General features: G+C 36.0%; 2 protein-coding genes across 3 annotated transcripts; both read right to left on the reverse strand.

The window, feature by feature from the left end:
* Positions 1-817: 817 nt before the first annotated feature.
* hmgn2 (high mobility group nucleosomal binding domain 2) lies at positions 818-4049 on the reverse strand. The gene is made up of 6 exons (XM_007236248.4): positions 3891-4049; positions 2648-2683; positions 2430-2459; positions 2238-2288; positions 1820-1879; positions 818-1456 (listed from the first exon to the last, which is right to left on the reverse strand). Exons 1-6 carry the CDS (start codon positions 3903-3905, stop codon positions 1421-1423), a joined length of 228 nt encoding a protein of 75 aa, XP_007236310.3. The 5' UTR covers positions 3906-4049; the 3' UTR covers positions 818-1420.
* A 2577-nt stretch (positions 4050-6626) lies between these two features.
* dhdds (dehydrodolichyl diphosphate synthase) lies at positions 6627-23739 on the reverse strand. 2 transcript variants are annotated; one of them, XM_015602150.3, is made up of 9 exons: positions 23608-23739; positions 21551-21627; positions 21327-21443; positions 20070-20212; positions 18543-18659; positions 16120-16221; positions 15912-16026; positions 13135-13242; positions 6627-12126 (listed from the first exon to the last, which is right to left on the reverse strand). In XM_015602150.3, exons 2-9 carry the CDS (start codon positions 21611-21613, stop codon positions 11884-11886), a joined length of 1008 nt encoding a protein of 335 aa, XP_015457636.1. In that variant the 5' UTR covers positions 21614-21627; positions 23608-23739; the 3' UTR covers positions 6627-11883. The 2 variants fall into 2 exon arrangements, with proteins under 2 accessions (XP_015457636.1, XP_007236311.1); XM_007236249.4 differs by having other exon boundaries at positions 23706-23736.
* Between the last annotated feature and the right edge of the window lie 736 nt (positions 23740-24475).

A 24475-nucleotide genomic window follows, 5' to 3' on the forward strand; every position in this document is an offset into this window, starting at 1 on the left:
TTTGGAAACATGTTATGACTCATTTATTAAATATTATTAGTTGTAATGCAAACATATTTTCACAAAATTCTTGAAACAGTATTACAGTAGCATTATAGGATATCCTTCCTGGAACCTTTACCAAATATTGCTGAACATTCTGAAAACGTTCTTTGCTAGCTGGGATTCACACTGCCTGGATTGCAAAGTCAAATTTAATTTTTATAATCTTTTTACCTGCCCAGAATCATTTGTCGAATATTGGAGACACTTGGTGCATTATTAATATTACTACATATTACATCATGGTATTATTTATACTGTAATATATATATATATATATATATATATATATATATATATATATTGCACATGAAAATAATTCCAGAAGCAGTGTCTCATGATAGACTTGTCTTACAATATATTTACATTTTAACTTTAACATTTTACCCATTAAATTTATTAGCAAGAAAAGCCTATTGATGTGAATAAGAACATATGCCAATTTTTAAGTTTTTATTTAATTTTATTTACTGCTTAGTTGTTTATCATTCCGATGTCTAAATATACTTAATAATTTAATATTTACTGTTCTGTAACATTAAAACTATATAATTGGCATAAAATGGATCTGAAAAGGATTCTTTATAGTATATTTATGGAATATTATATTATTAAAACCCAAAAATGTTATCCTGCACTAGCTGATCAGAAACTGGCTCATTGTCCAGTGGTTCAGGAGCGTAATTAGACCCATTTAAACACTAAAACGTGCATATTAATTTTTCACTGAACTAATACACTATAAAAATAACAGGAATGCTGAATAAAGGGGATATTCTTTTGAAATTTTTATTTTATTCAAAACCATTCAGAACAAGTAATTTTAGGAGTCACAAAACATCCTTCCAATATTGGAGCGTATAACTTAATAAAAACGACATTTTAACAGTTTGAAGAAACTCGTTAATTTCATCCTGCAAATTTAATTAATCATGGTTGATTTTCCTACTCACAATTTAGTCATTTTGTTTTTAACTGTGTTAATAAGAACATAATGAAAAAAAGTAAAATACAGTATTGTTAAGTACACAAATAAAAAAGGAAAATGAAAATTAAAAAAGAAAAAAAAATGGAAAAAACTCTTTCCCATACCATTTTAAAAACACACTATAGCTGCCTTATGAGAATGTTTGGTGTTTAAAATATATTTTAAAAACCCAAAATGTAATAAAATACCAAAACATTCATGGGTGTAAAAACCAATTCAGCCATTTTGGCAAGGTGGGCGGCTTCATTAATGATGGGGCATAAATGGATATGAAAGCAAACAACAATTAAACTATAAACGATATTCTTAATATAAAACTTGGTAAAAAATAGTTATTTCAAACTGTACAGTCACCAAGTACACAGAAGAATTAAACAATTCAATCGCTTCTCATTTGGCGTCTGCTGCAGCTTCAACCTTTTGCGCCTAAAGGGAAGAAAAAAGAAAAAGAGAAAGAAAGTATCAGTACACAAATACCCACCAATGGATATATATTTTTAAATTATAATGTGTAAATGCTAGTGTAAATACAGATAACATGTTATCGGGGCCAAATTTAATAAAAAATCTAACATAATTAATGATTACTGCTCCCAAATACAATTACAACATTATTTATATAACTTTTTATTATTAACACATCACTTTATAGCAAATTTACGATTTAAGAACATTTTTAGCATATTGTCAGTAGATATAGCATGCACTAGGGTGTAAAATGCTATAAAATCCTAGAAGAGTACATTTATGCTGTAAAGTCTGCAGTGTAGCCAGGTGTCTTCAGGATACCTGGTCTGCCTTGGCGTCTCCATTTTCAGCAGGGTTGGCCTTCTTCCCTTTGGCTGCCTTCTGCAAATTCAATAAATACACATTTTTATTATTTCATAATAACACTTTAGTATATTTATCAACATACATAACCCATTATCTGCTCCTACATCAGTTTGGCTAACACTTAAAACATAAATAATTACAATACAACTGTCACATGTAATACAATATTATTAACCTATTATTGTTATTTCATTACAAGCTACATTATAAATTACATAGGACTCATGTAGTAGGTATAAATGTGCATTTATAAAGTGTACATAAACATATACAAATTTAAATACAAAATGTATGATACTTATCTATGTGTGTACATATATTAACAATAATTTTAATAAAATCATGTTAAATTACTACGTTTCTTTGTTAATACCTTGGGGGCAGCTTTTTTCGGCTTTGGGGCGGGTTTAGGAGGGGCTGGTCTCTATAAATAAAAACAGAAGACATAAACATTAAATAAATGATCAAAAACTTAAAACACGTTGCTTATACAATCTTAAAATGCTAAATCGATAAAAAGAGAATTATGTTCCTTAAAATATAATAAAAAAGTGCAATAACATACAGCAGACAGCCTTGCGGAGCGTCTAGTTGGCTGAAAAAGAAAAAAAGGAGAAAACATTTAGAATCAAAGCACTAATCACATTAATGCACAATGGAGAGGTCATAAAATAATTCAAATTAAATTCTGCTTTTGGAAAAAAAAGAATATTTCTTGGCTTATCTTTTATTTAGTTTAATTAAAAAAAAAACTTTGATAAACTTTTTATTTTCAACACTAACCTCCTCCTTGCCTTTGGCAGCCTTCTCTCCGTCAGCCTGTGGATAAACAAAAGGGCAGAGACGTTAAGGGCTGAAAGTGCATCTTTCAAATCAACACAATGCATACAAACCAAATGATATATAATAATATATCTTAAATTATATTAAATAATATTTGCACAAAAATCAGAGTGTTTTAAACATTTATCTATCTATTTAAACTCCTTGTGCATCTGTTTTGGCGCGTATTTTAGCTTTAGCTTGTTGTTTTCTCCTCAGCTCTAGCGCCTCGGTTTCCCGCGCTAATTCAAATTCAAATTCTAGGGCGCGCGACGCCTCGCTGCTGCTTCCTCTCGCCCTCGAGTCCAGCAGCAGCACAGCTCGCGCCACAGGATTAAACGGTCACAATTTTTCAAAATTGAATTCGAAAAACGCCGTTAAAAACCGTTGCACTACGGCATTTAAACGGATTAACGTATTAGAAAAAATATAAACGCATTTTTAGGCTTATATTAGTATTTTTATAGTATTTTTAAATATTAAATAGGCATATTTTTAAACAATAAACACTGCAAGCTTTATTTTTTTGCGCAAATAAAAAATATAAAGCACGAATATTTGAGTTAAAATAATAGAAAATGTAGTAAAACACAATAATATCACAATAATAGGTTTAACCTAGCTTCTCAACTAGGTTAAGCTACAACATTAAAACCACAACGCAGCAACCATTTTTCCCTCCCTTGCGACTCACAGAAGCCAACATGTTAAAAAATCCCACTATTTAACTTATTTAAACATGCAAAATTCGCCTTTTGCTCTAAGTTATCCATCGTAAGTGGCTTTATTTGAATTTTAATCTTATTTATATTTGATTAAATCCGTAAAATCCCTCCCAGCAGCGCCAAAAAAATGGGCTAGCTCCAAGCAAACACTCGACGTCCAAGGAATTAACGAAGATAAAACCTCACATTCTCAGCTCTACAGGCTTTTAAAAAGCGTTTTCTCAATTTTAGCGCCATTATCCCTTTGAAAAACACTGTAATTCGTGCAAAACTACGACATTTATGAGCCGGTACGCGTTTTTTTCGCCCAATACAACGTCACAGGATGACAGCGGGGCTGACAGCAGCTTTGTCTGGAGACATCGGACAAATAAACACCCGAATAAACGCGTTTTAGGCGAAAAAACGAGCGAAAAAGGGCGCGTTTCTGCAAAAATGCGCAAATAATCGTATTAATAAGGCATGCGCGCCATTCTTACCTTTCTTTTGGGCATCTTGGCGCTTGAAAAACCGTGTAAAAAAAGAGGGAAATGTAGGTTTGTTGTTTTTCCTCGGCAAGGCTCTGCACCGCGCTGCTCTCCACACAAAGCTTCAATACAATAACGGCCCAATGTTTATTTAGTTTTTATATTGAAATATAAGATAGAAACCGGTTTAAACCAGATTTGGCGTTCGGAGCTCGGGCATTGGCCGAGGGCGCGGTCACGTGATCTGGGCGTTGCTTTACATTTTAAAGAGACATGCGCTGTAAGGGGGAGGGGGCTGGCCTGGACGGCAGGGGGCGTCCGTACATACGGGTCACTCGGCAAGTCGATACATTCAAGTCTGTGCCATTCTGTTTACTCTATACGTGCAGACACCATGGCCAAAAGTAATGGGACACTTTTTGTTTGAAAATCCCGCTGAAAGCAAGTCTCCGTTGATAATGAACACCCAGGGCTGAACTCTTTTGTTTACAAACAGATATTTTACAGATACAGAGACAAAAATACTGGGAAACTTGCTCATTCATTCATTCACTGTTCTGAAACAACAGAAAAAAAACTATATTCTTTTTCAAGGAGTAACTGTTAGTAAATGTTTGTTAGTAAAGTCAGGATGTTGGATGGTAACCAAAAGTAGCAGTTAAAACACTTAAAATACTTAAAACAACAGCAAAAAAATACATTTATGATGTATTTTGAAAGATAATTATTTATTTTTCATCAAATTACTTGATTTTTGAGTGAGGCTTTAGAAGATTTTGTGCCTAAAACAAATTTTATTTCAAAAGTACTCAATGTGGAGGGATATGCAAGATGTTATTTGGCAAAACAATAAGTCCCCAAAGGACCATTCATCCTGTGATATGTCCAGACACCCTGGATTCCGATTCCCACTTCTCCCCAAAGTAACAGTTAAAACACTTAAAATATTTAAAACAACAATTTATATATATATATATTCCCTAAAACATTTTTTTTTAAATGTACTCAGGGTGGAGGGATAAATTCAAAATGTTATTTGGTTACATGTACTTTCCCCCTGTCCAACACATTTTAGTGGATTCCTGATCATATTCTGTTCCAGACACCCTGGCCAAAAGTATTGGGAAACTTGCATTTCTTGGAGTGACAAGGGGTACATGTAACAGGTAAAACAATTAAAATACGTAAAACAACAATTTACAAAAAAAATAAATAAAGTTGATTTTTATTGTATAATTTGGCTTTTTAGTGAGTTGTAAGAATGTATATTTTGCCTAAAACATATTTTATCAGGGTGGAGGGATACATGCAAGATGTTATTTGGCAAAATAGTCCTCAAAGGACATGTACTTTCCTCTTGTCCAACACATTTTAGTGGATTCCAGATCATATTTAGTTTACATTATATGCTCAGACACCCTGGCCAAATGTGTTGGGACACTTTGTTTGAAAGTCCTGCTGAACTCTTTAATTTACAAACATATAAATTACAGCTACAGAGACAAAAGTATTGGTACACTTGCTCATTCATTCATTGTTCTAAAACCACAGAAAAAAAAACAATATTTAAAGAGTTTATTCTGCTTTTCATGGAGTAACTATTAGTAAATGTTAGTCAGTGAGCTCAGCATGTTGGATGGATGTTAACCATCCCAACCCATCCCAAAAGTATTGGATGGAGCTCCATTATTCCAGAGAACACAGTTAAAATAGACTCTAGACAATCTAGCCCATTCCATCCTTCCAAATGTCATCTATATCAATAATAGTCAAATGGTTAAAATCAATCTATTATTTGGCAAAATGGACTTTAGAAAATGTTTATCACCCAAAGCTTAACAAAGTTAAATTGTAGAAGTGGGCTTATGAGTGAGTATTGAGAAGACTTTGGGCCTAAACCCTATTTTAAAAAATGTATACTAGTGGAAGGATACATGCAGAGTGTTGTTTGGCATAATAGTCCCCAAAGGAAATTTACTTTCCCCAAATCCTTTTGTGGCAGACCCCCCGTCCAACATATTTTAGTGAATTCCTGATCACAGCGTTCTTCAAATCAGGAAGAACTCTCTGTGTTGGGAGCAAGATAAACACTAAAATGTGCAGGATGGGGCTTCTTCAGGATCTGGAGCAACCCCAGGCGGGAATTTTGAAAAGCAGGATTTTCTAGTCTAGCTTGTCCAGTAGGACAAAAGCTGAGAGTCAATCATAATGGACAGTTTTTAGCTTTAGGGTTAATTCAGTGAGTGTGTGAACGATAACGATACTAAAGAACGCTTGAAAAAATGAAGAGACCACTTCAGTTTCTGAATCAGTTTCTCTGATTTTGCTATTTATAGGTTTATGTTTGATTAAAATGAACATTGTTGTTTTATTCTATAAACTATGGACAACATTTTCCCAAATTTCAAATAAAAATATTGTCATTTAGAGCATTTATTTGTTAAGAAATCTATATTTGATGGAATAACCCTGGTGGTTTTTAATCACAGTTTTCATGCATCTTGGCATCATGTTCTCCTCCACCAGTCTTACACACCGCTTTTGGATAACTTTATGCAAAAATTCAAGCAATTCAGCTTGGTTTGATGGCTTGTGATCATCCATCTTCCTCTTGATTATATTCCAGAGGTTTTCAATTTTGTAAAATCAAAGAAACTCATCATTTTTAAGTGCTCTCTATTTTTTTCCAGAGCTGTATTCACTAATACCATATAATTAGAAAGCTGACAAACAGAAAAAAAAATACAATTTTGATTTTAATCTCTTTATTTTTTGAGACATCTGTCATTATGTACATGTTGTCACAGTAAAATTGAGAAATCAGTGTTAGCTCTTTAGCTCTCCGTCTTCTATATCAGCGACTGTTATCTAGATAAAATTAATCTGTTATTTGGCAGAAATCATTTTACATTTTGAAACACACAAGGTGCATCCCAATTGTGCACTAATTACTAGTACACACTATTGTTTGAGTATGTAGGTTAAATACAAGTGTAAAAAGTTGAGTATACTCAAATAACCACAATACAAAATCAGAACCAGTCTATATTTTAGTATACTGAACTACATCCACGATACATGACCAGAACCAATTGATATTTGAGTATACTCCTCAATGATACATACTCAGAATCTGTCAATACTTGAGGATATAATCAAATAAATCCACAATATACTCAGAATCTTTCAACATTTAAGTATATGTTCAACAAAATCCTCAATACATAGTCAGAATCCATCAATATTTGAATATATACTCAACTAAATCCATGATACACTCAGAATTAGTCAATATTTGAGTATATATTCAAATAAATCCACAATACATAGTCAGAATCTGTCAACATTTGAGTATGTACTCAACTAAATCCATGATACATACTCAGAAACAGTCAATATTTGAGTATATACTCAACTAAATCCTCAATACATACTGAAAATCTGTAAATATTTGAGTATATACTCAACTACATCCATAATACATACTTAGATTGTCAATATTTGAGTATATACTCAACTAAATCCACAATACATACTCAGAATCAGTCATTATATGAGTATATACTCAACTAAATCCCTGATACATACTCAGAATCTGTCATTATTTGAGTATATACTCAACTAAATCCTCCATACATACTGAAAATCTGTCAATATTTGAGTATATACCCAACTTTATCTATGATACATACTCAGAACCTGCTGTTAATACAAAACAAGGTAGTACATTCATATTTTGAGTACTTATCTGCCAAACCAACAACATTAGAAGATTAAAATACAGTTTTACCTTGTAGTATTAGTATATAGTATGCAATTGGGATGCAGCCATACAGTCCAGAACAGTCATTAAGACGACAAGTATAAATATAGTCCACTGCCCCATAAAACTGGGTACAACACCATTCTCGTCTAGAGTATATATACAAAATCAGCAAATATAAAAACCATTTAGGCTTTACAGCTTCTGTCTTATGCAGTTACAGCACGACTGGTCATGTCCAGTTCCAAAAACATCTTAATTATAGTCTTAGATAAGCTATAAATTGCTTTGATGCATGGTATATCAATTCTAGCCCATCACAGACAGCATGTGATGAGGTTTAAATAGGCTTTAGCTGGTTGGCGATGGCAATTTAACTCACTATTCTGACTGAAAACAACCAAATGTTAAAAGCTGGAGGTGATGCATGTATCGTAATATTGAGAACATACAGTATTTAAAGGAGAACTCTGGTGTAAAATGGACTTTTGCTGTAGTAAAACATGATAAAAAGTATTTATCTTTGATGAATAGCACACCTCCGTTGTCCCACAGCGTTCTGAGATCCAGAAATTTTAACAGTTTGTCCAAACACCCTTCAGACTGGGAGATACGGGGCATAATCGCTTTTTCCACTGTTATTCAGCTCAAAGTAGCTCCACACCTCCTTGCTAGAACCCAGAGAGCTTTGATATTAAAAAACACTCCTGGCTGCTATACTATGCTATGCGGAGTCTATGCATATATATGTCTATGTTATTATCAGTACAGTGATGGTGGCGCTTGGAGCTGAAGCTAGCATTATAGGATGCAAACAGTGGTTTTTAATAAGCTTCTTGTGCACTTTTTAAGTTGCCTCGTTTTAAATATCAGGGCTCTCTGGATTCTAGCAAGGAGGTGTGGAGCTACTTTGAGCTGGATAACGGTGTAAAAAGTGATTTATTAGGGTAAATTATGCCCCCTATCACCCAGTCTGAAGGGTGTTTGGACAAACTGGTAAAGTTTCTGGATCTCGGAACGCTGTGGGAGAACAAAGTGCTAAGTGCAAAGGCTAATCTTTAAAGGTAAGTACTTTTTTCATGTTTTAAAACAACAAAAGTCCATTTTACTCCGGAGTTCTCCTTTAAGAAACTTTGGAGAGGAAAAAAAAACATTTAAGATTTCTAAAAAGAGGAATTTCACAACTTCTTTTGTGAAATGATGCATAATTGAATGCTTAAGATGCAAACGAGAGAATGAATGGGCTTGGTGTGAAAAGCTCTGTTCTAGACCCATTTACACCTGGTAACGCCGTGTGACTAGTATCTGGATTGTATTCTTAAAGGGTTTTAAACCACATGCATTAACACGTGGTAGACAAATGTGTCTACTATAATGTGGCCTAAATGTATCGCAGATAACCTCTTAAATCATTTTTTTAAAGTTTTTTCACTCAGATTTTCCACTATTTAAGCATAATTATTCCCTATTATATGGGTTCTGGTTAGAGATGCACCGAACAGTTGTAACTGAAAATACGTAGCAGGAAATGGCAAAACTGCACAGTAAGGGAATAAGATAAACTAAATAATTCATACCAAAAAAAGTTTACTTTAAGTCGTATTGCAGCGTTTCCTTTAAACAGAGTATATTTTAAGTAGCGTTGGCAGGCCTTCTCTCGACAAACGGCATGTTTAAGTTCATTTTTACACTTGTTTTTTGTATCAGTTTTGTACACTTTTACAAACTTCTGTTTTCCAACTGAAAGTTATAAGCTGCACAGGGCTAGAATAGTAACGTTAGCGGAGCTAAATTGGCCATAGCATTTGTTTGTTTACCAACACACACAGGTGTTCCTGTGTAGATGTGCCAATCAGTGTGTAGATTCCCTTACATAGGCCTTAAGTAGCACTGCTGAGGTAAATTCATGACTAGAATAGAAATGTTCAATTAAATCTATTGTATGTTGTTGGTTTGTCTGCTGTGATTCTTTAAAATATCAGACAAAATAAATTTATACTATTCGATTTTATCCATTTAGTGGTTAAAAAGTGTCAAAATGAATGAAAACCTGCCTTAAAACCAGGTTCGGTATACGACTTTCAGCCAAATATTTTTATTTCAGTGCATCTCTATTTGCGAAGTTAATAAAATAATTCTACGTGTGCTATGCATGTACATAAAAATGTTTATTTTAAGTCATATTGTAGCGTTTCGTTTAGCGGGAGAAACATTATATATTTTGAATATATTTTAAGTAGCGTTGACAGGCCTTCTTTCAACAAGTTCATTTTTATACTCTACTTAAACAAATTAAACAAAATAAAGTGCTCGGCATCACTTTTGTGTTTGTATCAGTTTGTATCAGGCCTTAGCATTTGTTTGTTTACCAATAGAAGGTAGATTCCCTTACATAGTGTAGATCTCCTGTCTAGATTCCCTTACAAAAGACTTGAATAGCACTGCTGAGGTAAATTTATGACTAAAATAGAAATGTTCTGGTTAATATATTGTATAATGTTGATTTGTCTGCTGTTTAAAATGACAGAGAAAATATAAATGTACACTATTTAATTTCAGTTCATTCAGTGGTAAAAAAAAAAGTGTCAAAACGAATGAAAACCTGCTTTAAAACCAGGTTCGGTTTTTGACTTTCGGGCAAATATTTTCATTTTAAGTGCATCTCTAGTTTGGATAGTTAATAAAATGTCTATACACGTGCTTCAGTTGTGGTGACCATGGTTTCCTTTCACCACCACTGTAAAGAAATCAAACCCTAATCATAGTTTCTCTATAATGAACCACAATTTCACACCAAACCCAGATTCTGTATGACTGTTTGCATCCCAAACACTGAATTATGCAGATTTTCATGCATCCTCTCAAACCAAACTATCATCTACACTAAAACTGGGCACCCCTTCCACAGATAAACCACTTCTGGTTCCCCATTTAAAAATCTGAACAGTAAATCCTGGATATTGTTCTAAATAATGCAACTGATTGGCCACTTATTGTCACACCTACCAAGGAATCACAAAGCCTGGGACTAGGAACTGGATCTCAGGTTTGAAACCTGTGTTTTAGACCAAATTAAAGCTAATCCTAAAGCCAAAATATCAGAGGAACCTGTATTACCCTTGATTTTTAATGAGTCTATCAGGTCTGTCCTCAGTGAGTGTGTTAAAGGAGAACTCTGGTGTGAAATGGACTTGGGTTGTAGTGAAACATGATAATGAGTGTGAACTTCTGTTGAATAGCCCACCTCCATTCACCCCCAGAATTCCAAAATAGAGCACTTTTAGCTTACATTCCCAACAGGCTTACAATGCTAGTGATAGGGGCATAGCATTGCCCATGCAAAGAAATCATTATTTTTACCGCAATTTGACCCTGTTTACAACAAGCTCAAAGTGAACATGCATGAATTCAAACTCTGTAATATTTATGCATTTCCACGGATTTCATTTTGCAATCTGTTCCCATATCCTACCTCAAGTTATTGTGTGTATAAACTGTGTTTTTATAAAAATATTACTAATTTGTATCCCATTTTCTCCAATTACTTAACCCAATCACTCAACACACTCATAAGGATTCCCCCTATCACTAGTAATAAAGACTAGCACATGCCTGCTCTAATACATGTGAAGTCAGACTCTGCCTCCTTTTAAACTGCCGAGTAGCATCACAGCACACTTGGAGGAAAGCGCAGCGACTCGGTTCTGATACATCAGCTCACAGACGCAGCCTTGTGCTGATCGACATCACCCTTTGGAGTGATGTGGGGAGAGAGCACCATCTACTGTACCCACCCAGACAGAGAGAGCAAAACCAACTGTGCTCTCTCAGGGCTCCGGCAGCTGATGGCAAGCTGCATGACCGGGATTCGAACCAGCGATCTCCCGATCATAGGGGCAGCACCTTGGTCTGTTGGATCACTTGGAGCCCCTATTTTAAGCTTGTTAATGGAGTGAAAATAGTAGTTTCTTTGCATAGGTATAACTTTGTGCCCCATACAGATATCACTGTAAGCCTGTTGGGAGCATCGGCTAAAAGTGCTGTATTTGAGAATGCTGAAGGACAAAAGAGATGGGCTATTTGACAAAAGTTACTTGTTAACATGTTTTACTATATACAGCCCAAGCCCATTTCATACCAGAGTTCTCCTTTAAAAGCAGGACAACCACTAAAATGAGTCCAGTATGGGAACTCCAGGATCAGGACCGTTAGCTGCTGCTGCTGCTTCAGGAGAGCAGAGCACTAAGCCACGGCGGTTGGACTCAACAGATGATCGAAGAAAGTGTCTCTTTTCTGCTGCAGAGCTCCGATGAAGCGCTGCACTCTCTCCTCCCGACTCGCAGCGTAGCTCTGCAGGGCCGTCTGTCTGCACTGGGGGTCCACGGGCTTCCCATTGCCCCGGTGCTGGAGGAGTTCAGCCACACACGAGTGATCCGACTCCAGCTGCTGCACGGCCTGGCCCTCTCTGTGTACCTCACGAGCTTTCTGCAACACAGGAAACACACACCAGTACATACTTTAACACAGGGTTTAATAAAACGGATGCATAAAGATTTGTAAATTAGAGGTGTAAATCTATGACCATGTGTTAAATTGCTTAGTTAAATTCTTAGTAAAGTATAACATTTTAAGCAAAATCCATTAAAATGTGTGTCAATTTTGCTATTTATTGGTATATGTTAGAATAAAATTAACATTTTTGTTTTATTCTATGAACTACAGACAACATTTCTCCCAAATTCCAAATAAAAATATTGTCATTTAGAGCATTTATTTGCAGAAAATGAGAAATGGCTGAAATAACAAAAAGATGCAGAGCTTTCAGCTTTCTCAAATAATGTAAAGAAAACAAGTTCATATTCATAAAGTTTTAAGAGTTCAGAAATCAATATTTGATGGAATAACCCTGGTGGTTTTTATTCACAGTTTTCATGCATCTTGGCATCATGTTCTCCTCCACCAGTCTTACACACTGCTTTTGGATAACTTTATGCTTTACACTCCTGGTGCAAAAATTCAAGCAGTTTAGTTTGGTTTGATGGCTTGTGCTCATCCATCTTCCTCTTGATTATATTCCAGAGGTTTTCAATTTGGTCAAATCAAAGAAAATCATAATTTTTAAGTGCTCTCTTATTTATTTCCAGAGCTGTACATACATCATTTTAGCTTGGGGTAAGCAAAATGGTAATACATATCATGAATCACAATATTTAAAGGCATTTTCACAATGTACACAATATCTATTATGATTTATCAGGTTTGTATCTTTGTTACATTGTACATATTTAATCCGGATAGTTTTGCATTTACACTGCAGTTTAGTAAGCGGACTAAAGAGCTTTACTTTCTATACTTCACATTAATTGGTTTGTAGAGGGCGAGTTACGAGATTGGCGAGTTCGGGGTGTTGTGCTTAAATCCAACTCTCTGTCAGAATCAGACTCCCCTCCCTGTTTCATCATACTAACATTCTATCATGATGTAAAGTCATACCTGTATAGCGTGGTGATTCTGCTGGTACTGTAATATAGCTTCACAGAGGTTCCAGAAGGAGTATTCTGGCCACAGGATGGACTGGAACACTATGCAAGAGTGAGAAGTCTGTGGAAAATACAAAAACACAGGAGTATTAATAAATCTCTGGCAGTTAAACTAAAGAAATATATGGAATATAAGAGAATACTAGAACTTGAAATAATCCTAATAATACTACTGAATAGTACTGAATCTGTTTTTTTATTGAGTTAGATTGTGGTTGAGTAGCCCTAGTTTCATTATAGTGTAGTTTCTGGTATTTTTATTGAGTTAAAATATGATACAATACACACACTTTTTACAATAGTAAAGTTTCTGCTTCATTACTTGAGATAAATTGTGATTCACTACCATTATTTCACTACAGTGTAGTTAAAGCTCACCTTCCGCGAAAATCCGATTTTTCTTGTTTTTTGTGGAATACAGTAGGTCTCTCCGAGTTGAATGTGTACACCTGCACATTAAACTGTTTTGCAGCCCCCATTGTCTGCAGGAGCTAAGCAAAGAAATCCCCCCTCCCCCCCTCCGAAAAACGGGTGAATTTTGAATTATCTTTCTGCCTACGTAGGCAGAAACTCACAGACCAGCCCACCTTGGCTCGAGAAACTCCCAGAGGCGGAGCTGAAGCGACGCAACATCACCGCTCATCAGTTAGGAGGTGGGAGGCAGTGAGCGGCAGAGCGGCGGAGGGGCGTCGCAGTGCTCCTAGCCAATCAGAGGAGAGATATTTGCATGCTGTTTGCATGTATGAATATTCATGAGCAAAGCTGGAATCCGGTCATTTTGGACACACCCCTAAAACAGTCCATTAAAAAAGAGCTATACAGAGACACCTGAGCACTTTTTTTTTTTTACAAAAACGGCTCACATGTCATTCATTCATACTAGAGACCACAACTAGACATTTTAAAATGAAAGAAAAAACGACGGAAGGTGACCTTTAAGGCTCTTTTTGAAAGTTAGTTTTTGATAAAGTATCCATATGTTCACTATAGCACAGTTTTTGCTCTTTTTTAAGTAAGATTATGGTAGAGTACCTATACTTTCACTACAGTGCAGATTCTGCTACATTTATTGAGTTAATTGTGATTCAGTACCTGCACTTTAACTGCAGTGTAGTTTAGTTTTTTTTTTTTTTAATTGAGTTAGATTGTGATACAGTACCCATACTCTCACAATTCTACTACCGTTTCTGCTATGTTAGTTGAGTTAGATTGTAGTATAGTACTCATCTTTTCACAATTATCACAATTTCTACTCATGTGATTGGGTTAGTTTGTAATACAGTACCTGTACTAACACTATAGTGTAGTTTAGGCTCTTCTTAATTGATACAGTACCTATATTTTCACTATAGCACAGTTTCTGCTATTTTTATTGAGACAGATTGTGGCAGAGTACGTGTAGTTTCACAATAGCACAATTTCTGCTCTTTTAATTGAGTTACTTTGTGATACAATATCCATATGTTCACTATAGTACAGTTTCTGCTATTTTTATTGAGTTAGATTGTGATGCAGCACACATACTCTCACTATAGTACAGTTTCTGCTACTTTAGTTGAGTTAAATTGTTATACAGTACCTGTTCTCTCACAATTTTCCTACATTTTCCGCTTTATTAGTTACATTGTAATATAGTATGCATAGTTTCACAATTATACAATTTCTACTCATATGATTAAGTTAGATTGTAATACAGTACCTGTACTAACACTAAAGTGTAGTTTGGGCTCTTCTTAATTGATACAGTACCTATATTTTCACTATAGCACAGTTTCTGCTATTTTTATTGAGACAGATTGTGGCAGAGTATGTGTAGTTTCTATATTTATATTTTCACTATAGTACAGTTTCTGCTACTTTTGTTGAGTTAGAATGAGATTCAGTACCCTTATTTCTACTAGAGTACAGTTTCTGATATTTTAATTGAGTTAGATTGTGATGCAGCACACATACTCTCACTATAGTACAGTTTCTGATTTTTTTTAATTGATTTAGATTGTTATACAGTACCTGTTTATTCACAATTATACTACATTTTCTGCTCTATTAGTTGAGTTAGATTGTAATATAGTATAATGTAGTATAGTATATAGTAATTTCTTCTCATATGATTGAGTTAGTTTGTGATACAGTACCAGTACAAACACTATAGTGTAGATTAGGCTCTTTTTTAATTGAATTAGATTGAGATACAGTACACATATTTTCACATTAGATCAATTTCTACTCATATGTTTGAGTTAAATTGTGATTCAGTACCTGTACTATAATTATAATGTAGCTCACCCTTTTTTTAAACGAGTTACTTTGTGATAAAGTTGAGTTAAGATTGTGTAATAGTACCAATATTTTCATTATAATATAGTTCCTGTTAGGCATGCACAATAATATCAGAATTATATAAATATCTTGCCAATAATCACATCTTTTATAATAATTGGCATTGACTGATTTGGTTGTTAATTCAAACCGATATTTGCTGAGGTAATTTAATACAATTTCTCAGCCTTTTATTTTTATTGTTTGTGTACAATTGGTTGAAAGCTAAAATGCTAAAATTATACCACTGCTTTTACTCTCTGTAAGTTACACAGGTGTATACCGGTATCTGCATCGGCAGATATGTACAACTGTAACATCGGATATTGTAATTGGCCTAGAATTCCCAGTGTATCCCTACTTTCTTCTCTTTTAATGAGGTTAATTTTGGGACTTCGTGAGTTGCCGTACCTGCCACAGTAGAAAGTCACTGAGTCGGACCTCCCCAGACGTCCGGATGAGCAGGTCGGGGTTTGGGGAGCTGCTGGTGTACAGGCACTCGTTCAGCAGCGCCTCCGACACGTCACTAAAAAAAGCACACAGATAAAGAGAGAATGAGCGGAGAGAGATAAGACCGCTGTAAGTGTTTGGTCAAACAAATCACTTAAACAAAACGTACCTGGACTTTATCAGGCCCTGCTCGACACCCCAAGCCATCTCTTTCACTGCGTTGGCAATTTCATGTCTTGACGTATATGCAAAGCACACGTTCAGAAAACACCTATCAGAGGAAAAGACACAAACACAAAGACATTAAAGCTGGAAACAAAGCTAGACAAACGTTATATAACATTACATTACATTACATTTAGCGCAAACTTTTATCCAGAGTCACTTACAATAATGATTTAACAATAGAGAGCATAGAGGTTCAAGACAAAAACATTGTTAGGCAGGGCCTTAATAAGACTGAATGGAAATAGTGGGATAGAGGAGAAAAGGAGGGAAAGATGAAAATGAGGTTAGAATATCCAGCAACTGCAGCAACATGTGGTGTAAAGGAGAGTTGGTCATCCACTAACCAACACCCAGGTTTCTAGCAATGTCATTTGATGTATTCTGGACAAAATATGTTACCATTTAGAAATTCAGAGAGGTAAAAGCTTTCAAAAAGGTGCTCACTTAATGTATTCATTTATTGAGCATGTATGTTGTTGTTTGATGTATAAAAAGTATGTACGTCTCTTTTGTCAGGGATAAAAATGCTCAGATGCAGTTTTACAAGCTTTTTTCCCCACCCTTTATTTTACCTTAGAATGAAACTTGCCAATTTTCCTTTTCTACAAAGAACAGGACTCTGATCTGATTGGCTGGTCACATCACAGAGGCAGACAACAGCAGCAGAGCCTAGCCTAACATATTATAATCTGATTTATGCAAATACATTACTCAGCAACCACCTAGCAACCACTTAACCACACCACTGCAACCTTCACAAATAACATACACTGTAAACCCATACATTGTTTGAACTCAAATAAATTTAGTCTGTTTTACATAAAATTGGAGATTTCTAAACAAAACTCGTGGGCACATTTACACTTAAACTGAGAACTTTGAGTTCAATCAGCGTATAATAACTGAGTTTAGTCTGTTTTGCCATTAACAGCTTCTTTTCCATTGGCTTCTGTCACAATCTATTTGCATACTGGGTGTGTCCAACAGTTTCTGACTAACCCTGCGTTCACACTGGAACGCGACGAGTCGCTTGTGTCGCCCAGCGTTTGTCGCTTGTGGGCGTGTCAAGCTCAACGCCCGCGTTTATCATGGTCCAGCCTCCGACAAGAAAAAAGGCACAAAAAAGGAATCACTTGGCCACTTTATTCTCCAGCTATAACTCCCAAACTTGCTGGACTCTTGTGCGTTTCTGTGATTTAACTGCGCTGGGAACGCAGCCGTTCCCACAGACTGATGTGGGTCCACCCCGTTCAACAGAAAGAACCGGGAAAGAAACTAGAAATTCAGAGGACGTCGAACCGCCTTGTTTGTGATTGGTCCAAAGAAAAGCTAGGAGCCAATTGGGTTAGAATGTCGCTTCACCGCGTCATAATTCATTTGCATAGAGTTGAGAAAAATTCATATCCGTGTCGCTTGTCGCTCTGTCGCTTTGTCACCTCTCGCGTGTCGCGGTGACAAATCGCGCCCTGCCATAGGAAATGAATGGTCGCCTGTCGCTTTGTCGCTTTCCAGTGTGAACGCAGGGTAACACTCACCATCAGTGTGTAGTGATTCCCCCGGGGCTACTTTAGGTTCACTTGTAGATCATATATTATGATTAAATGCTTGGTTTCTGTGGTGTTGGCTGTAGAACAAGCATCATTTACTGAGCTGTTCTCAGTACTTTTAATTCTTCTTTACTTTTTACTTTAAGTTTTCTTTCATCTACTTTTCTATGAACCAGAAAGAAGACTAAATACACGTTCAGGAAAATATTATTTTTGAATATATATGTATATGTATTTGTTAAGTTCACTGTACTTAAACATTATATTACATGAACTTAAAATGTATTAGGTAATCGGTTACAACTAAAGTTTTGAGTTTAGTCAACTTATCGGGTTTTACAGTGTAGCAACATCTTAGCAATCACCTAGAAATACCTTAGCAACCACGTAGTTACAACATAGCAACCACCTTGAAACCACCTAGCAAACATTTAGCAACAGCACTGCAACCATTACAGATACCACAGCAACCACCTTAGAACATTATTCAAATATTCAATATTCACTGTATACCTGTAACTCTACCTCTTCACTACTTTATAACTGATGCTCTCAAACACTTTATTAAGAGACAAGAAATTTAACAAGTAATTAACTCTTGATGAGTTCAGCACAGCTGTTAACTGAAAGCCTGAATTCCAGGTGACTCTACCACATAACACTGACTGAGAAAATTCAGCAGAGATGTGCAAACATGTCTCTATCTAGGCAAGAGGTGCTAGTTTGAAGTGCACAGGGTATAAAGGCCAGTAGGTAGAAGGAGTCAGGAATTTGGAGGTGCTTTACTCCCAGAAGGGCAGGATGATGGTGTTCTTACTTGTTATGTGCTCTGGTCGACACCACAGCTTTTGCGATGTGCCGCTGCAGATCTTCTGGCAGTAATGTGAGGTCTCCCAGCACCCGGATACAAACGCCATGCTTCTCCAGGTTCTCTCTTAAAACACACACAAACACATGAACACACTATAAACCGTAAATAAACTTCTTATAATTAGTTTTGTGCCAGTTCACATTTAAAATGAACCAGTTCAAAGCTCAGTTTATACTTGTTTAATTGAACTAGTTCATGTTCATAATTTATTTTAAAAAAGTTCAAAGTTCCAAAAATTAACTAGCACATGTTAATTTGACCCCACCCCACTAAATAAACTGCTATTAATATACTTAATATACATATTTTTTTAAGTTTTTAAACTCATGTTATAAACTTTTAAAACTCAGAGCTCTGCCTGTGAGTTCAATCAGCTTATGGTAGCAGTAATGCAGCATCCTAAAACCTGTTTACTGTAGAAAAACTGAAATATAATGGTAAGTTGGCTTTTTTTTTTTTTTTTTTATCAAAATAGATCATTTTACTTTCCAAAATATAGGAATATCCTGTCCAATATTTTCTATTTTTAATTTAAGTATTTAGCTGTTCAAATAATATGAATATGAACACTGGTCACAATACAAACTACATACTTCAACTACATTTATAGATTTAAAGACTTATAGATTTACTACAGAAACTATGTTACACATTTATCATTTAATTTAGAGATCACAGCTACATAATTACAAGTTTAAAACTGTATTGACTGATTTACCAATATAATAAATCAAAGGTGCGTGTGATGTCTCATATTACATGTTCCAAAAAAAAAAAACTTAACATGTTTCCAATGCCATTAAGTGGAGGAAATGTTACTAGAAGTACTATTGTACAAGATAAGGAGACTGGTTTTATTGTTTATTCATTATTATATGAATATAGTGCATAACGCAGCTTCATTACTAGGCGACTAGTGGTGGCCCGTAGGTGGCACTACTGAGCGCAAAAGCGCAAAAGTTCAGCAACCTAACTGCTGCTGATTACCTAGTTAACTTTAGGGTTTATCGTATGTCTTCAGAAAGGGGACAGATGGTGCAGCAATGACTTATTATGGTTCGTTCTTTAATGTGTAGCTGAAATTAGCTTTGATTATATTGTATTTTTCCAGTCTGAACAGTCTCTGCCATCTGTTGCACTAATTAGGGAGGAAGAGGAAAGTTAGCTAGTTAGCTAGATACAGAAATGAACAATTTCTTTCACTTATTATGAAGAAAAATGGTCATAAAACACTGATACTACACATTAAACTATGGTAATATAGTGGTTATTGTAATTTTGAACAGGGTTTCTTTTGTGGCTTGTGCCACTGCCATCTTGTCAGTGATTCTCATAGTGCTCTGTTTTGAGTGTTCCTCTGAAAACTTTCAGTTTAAAGGTTAATGTAGCCCTCAACACTACCCCCTAACACTTAACAGAGGAATAGGGCTTAGGGGTGAAATGGGATTGGGCCTTTTTTGCCAGGTGACTCACTGTTCGTCCAGCAGGCGGAGGAACTTCTCCTTTGCGAGCTCCATCAGGCCGCCCACCTCCTCTTTAGAGCGCTTGAAGTTCTCTATGCTAAAGGCGTAAACGGTCACCTCGTGGATGCCCAGGTTCAAACACCAGCGTAGTGTCTAAGAGAGTTAAACAGAATACCAACTAAATACTGTCAGTCACTCTTATAACACTGTAATTGGAGTCACAAAAATTCTTGAGACTTGATAATAAAACACAGTGGATCAACACCAGCAGATGACATGTCTCTCCAAACCATCACTGATTGGTGGAAACTTCACACTAGACCTCGAGCAGTTTGGACTGTGTGTCTCTCCACTCTTCCTCCAGACTCTGCTCCCTTGATTTACAAATGAAATGTAAAATTTACTGATGATCAGTGATGGTTTGGAGAGTCATGTCTGTCATCTGCTGGTGTTGATCCACTGTGTTTTATTATCAAGTCTAAAGTCAGTGCAGTTTTGTTTTCCTACAAAATCTTACAGCACTTCATGCTTCCTTCTGATGACAACTTTTATGGAGATGAGGATTTCATTTTCCAGCAGGACTTGGCACACTGCCCACACTGGCAATAATATTCAAATTTTCTGAGACACTGATTTTTGGGTTTTCAATGACTGTAAGCCATAATTGTCAACAATAAAAGAAATAAATGTTTAAAATAGATCACTCTGTGTTTAATACATCTATATAATATACTGTATGGGTTTTTACATTTTGAACTGAATTACTGAAATAAAGTAAAAAAAAAAAAACTTTTCAACTATATTTTAATTCTTTTAGATGCACTAGTATACCGATATATTGTCCCACCCAAATTAAGGCAGCATGCTTACTTTCTCCTAGCAGCATTTTTGATGCCTAATGTGTCGGTTTAAATGAGGCATGGGTAATTTTGGTCCTGAGAGGATGGATTTTCAAGCTTTTCAAGTTTAAACACACCTGCTAAAAGTTCAGCAGAACTTTGCTGGACTCCAGACCCGATTCCCCACCCCTGGATTAAGTGTGTCACTACAGCAACACTGCAATTTCCTTTGGGATCAGTCAGCTTCTATTCTATGTACGTCTCAAAAGACATTTGTGTACAAATCACATGATTGTAATACCAGAATAAAACCACTAGAGGCCAATGCTGTGAACCTCACGATCACTATCGAAGGAAATTGCCTTATGAAATCTGCATCTAAACCTAAAGCCATAAACATTAAAGGTCATATTTGAAGTCATACTCACTTCAGCCAGCTTGTCAAAGCCCTGTGTGTGGCCCTCCTGCCTCTCCACATGTCTCTTCTGGGCATAGCGTCTATTGCCATCCATAATGAAGGCCACATGCTTGGGCATGGGCCCTGCCTGTGAAAAACAAATACAGTGAGGTAAAGAAGAAAAAGACAAAAAAATAGACCTCAGGGTTAAAAGTTACAAGTGTGGACTGACCAGTGATATAAAATCTAAGTTACCTTTAGGACATTGGCAGTGAGCCTCTCCAGTAGGCTTAGTTCACCTTCCCTGATCCACGACATCTGAGCTTGCTGGTCTAAAAGTAAAAGGATAAAATTAATTACTTAAAATTTAAAATGAAGCACATTCATTATTGTATATTGTCACGATTAAGCAAAAAAAAATGGTAAACTTATGGTAAACTATGTTAATCTGTACACATTGCATTAAAATGTAATAATGAATTGATCAATAAACAGTCCTTCCTCTGTAAAGCTGTTTTTGTTCTTGATGGTGATGAAACACACAGTACAGCTTATTCTAGCCCTGGCTGTACTCTTTCTGTCACAATTGCCTCACTCTCATTCCACTTCTTATTCCCATTCTTTCTATGTCTGTTTTTTTGTCTCTTCTCTCTTGTCTCTCTATGTCTGTTATAGGTGAGCAAGCATAACACAATATGTACACAAAACATAACAGACATAACATTAAAACCACTGAAGGCTCAATCTCAACTGCTCCCCTGCTCTCTTTAGAGTTCATTAAGCTACATAACCAATATGAACAAGTTAGACCAAACAGGTTGACCAGCACAACCAGCAAAGTCAAGGTTGACCAGAATGAACAGAAAAAGTCATGATTGATAAGCATGACCAGCAAAGCCAAGCTGGTTGACCAGCACGACCAGAAAATGCCATGGTTGACATGACCAGCACAAACAGCATCACCAAGCTAGACAACCAATATTAACAAATTTGACCAAACTGGTTAACCAATACAACCAGCAAAGGCAAGCTAGACAACCAGCATGAACGAGTATGACCAAGCAGGTTGACCAGCACAACCACCATGACCAGCATCACCAAGCTAGACAACCAGTATGAACAGATTTGACCAAGCAGGTTGACCAGCACAACCAGCAAAGCCAAGCTGGTTGACCACCATGACCAGCATCACCAAGCTAGGTGACCAGTATGAACAAATTAGAACAAACTGATTGACAGCAAAGCCAAGGTTGACCAGCATGACCAGAAAAAGCCATGGTTGGCATAACCAGCAAAGCAATGCTTGTTGACCAGCACAAAATAACATCACCAAACTAGACAAATAGTATGACCAAGCTTAACCAAAATGGTTAACCAGCACAACCAGCAAATTAAGGCTAACCAGCATAACCAGCATTACCAAGCTAGACAGGCAGAGCAGAGGGAAGCATAGGGAAGTATAAAGTGTTATAAGATTTTCCGGGAAAACACGGCATTGACTTTAGACTTGATAGAACATAGTGGATCAACACCAGCAGATGACATGTCTTTCCAAACCATTAATGATTGGTGGAAACTTCACACTAGACCTCAAGCAGCTTGGACTGTGTGTCTCTCCACTCTTCCTCCAGACTCTGATCCCTTGATTTCCAAATAAAATGTAGAAATTACTGATGATCAGTGATGGTTTGGAGAGACATTTCATCTGCTGGTGTTGGTCCACTGTTTAATATCAAGTCCAAAATCTTACAGCACTTCATGCTTCCCTCTGCTGGCAACTTTTATGGAGATGCAGATTTCATTTTCCAGCAGGACTTGGCACACTGTCCACACTGTCCATTAGACTGAATCTTTTCATTTCATTGGCTGTAAGCCATAATCGTCAACAATAAAGAAAAAAAACATGTAGTTTCACATTTTGAACTAAATTACTGAAATAAATTAGCTATTTAACGCACTAATATACATATATATCTATTAAATATTAACATAACACAACATTTCTTAAGCTTCACATTGCAGCAGCAAGTCTACACAGGTCATTCAGCTACAAAACAAGCCCCTTTCCACCACACCAGACCACTGCAAGCCCAAAACAGATCTTAAGGTTATTTTAACAGCTGAAAACTCGTATCACACATATATAACGTTAGCTAGTTTATATAGTGAGTTTTAGCTGATATTAGAGCTAGGCTAGCATTTATATAGGGCTGTTTAAATGGTTAGCTGCTAAGCTAAGCTAATGTAGGCTAAGCTAAGCTAATAAATGTGTGTAGAGCCCTGTAAACACCCAGACCAGCGAACAGACCGACCTTAAACACCCTCAGACCCCGAGTTTAATTCAGACACAGCCCTGTAACTGTAACCCTGCTGATTAAACAGCAGCTCCAGATCCCCAGCTCCAACTCACAGCCTGCTGACGACCTCTTCCTCCGACCGGAAATGACGACACAGCGACGGTGCGCGTGCCTGCCTTCACAATAAAATTCAACAAAAAACTAAAGATCTAAATAAAACACTTTTTAACCGGGATTATCTCCTAAAGCGTGTATTAAAGAAATAAAAAAATATTTAGTGGCGAAAAATACAGAAATTAACCTGTATCCATCCATGAAGTTGAAGTTTGTTTTCATACGTTCCGTTCCACCTTAAATCAGGCTTCTGCTGTACTTTTTTTTAAGGTGGAACGGATAATTCCTATTAGTAGACATGTTTAGCTTTAAAACAGTTTCATATTCATATGTTTTCACATAAAAATCGAATCAAAATAGAATTAAGTTTACTAATATATACAGCTCTGAAAAAAAAAATCAGTTTCTGAATTAGTTTCTCTGATTTTGCTATTTATAGGTTTAATGTTTGAGTAAAATGAACATTATTGTTTTATTCTATAAACTACAGACAGCATTTCTCCCAAATTTCAAATAAAAATATTGTCACTTAGAGCATTTATCTGCAGAAAATGAGAAATGGATGAAATAACACAAAATATTCAGAGCTTTCAGACCTCAAATGATGCAAAGTACGTTCATATTCATAAAGTTTTAAGAGTTCAGACATCAATATTTAGTGGAATAGCCCTGGTTTTTAATCACAGTTTTCATGTATCTTGGCATCATGTTCTCCTCCACCAGTCTTACACACTGCTTTTGGATAACTTTATGCAGCTCTGGTATTTAT

The sequence above is a fragment of the Astyanax mexicanus genome, chromosome 1 (genome assembly GCF_023375975.1).
Source record: "Astyanax mexicanus isolate ESR-SI-001 chromosome 1, AstMex3_surface, whole genome shotgun sequence".
Lineage (NCBI taxonomy): Eukaryota > Metazoa > Chordata > Actinopteri > Characiformes > Acestrorhamphidae > Astyanax > Astyanax mexicanus.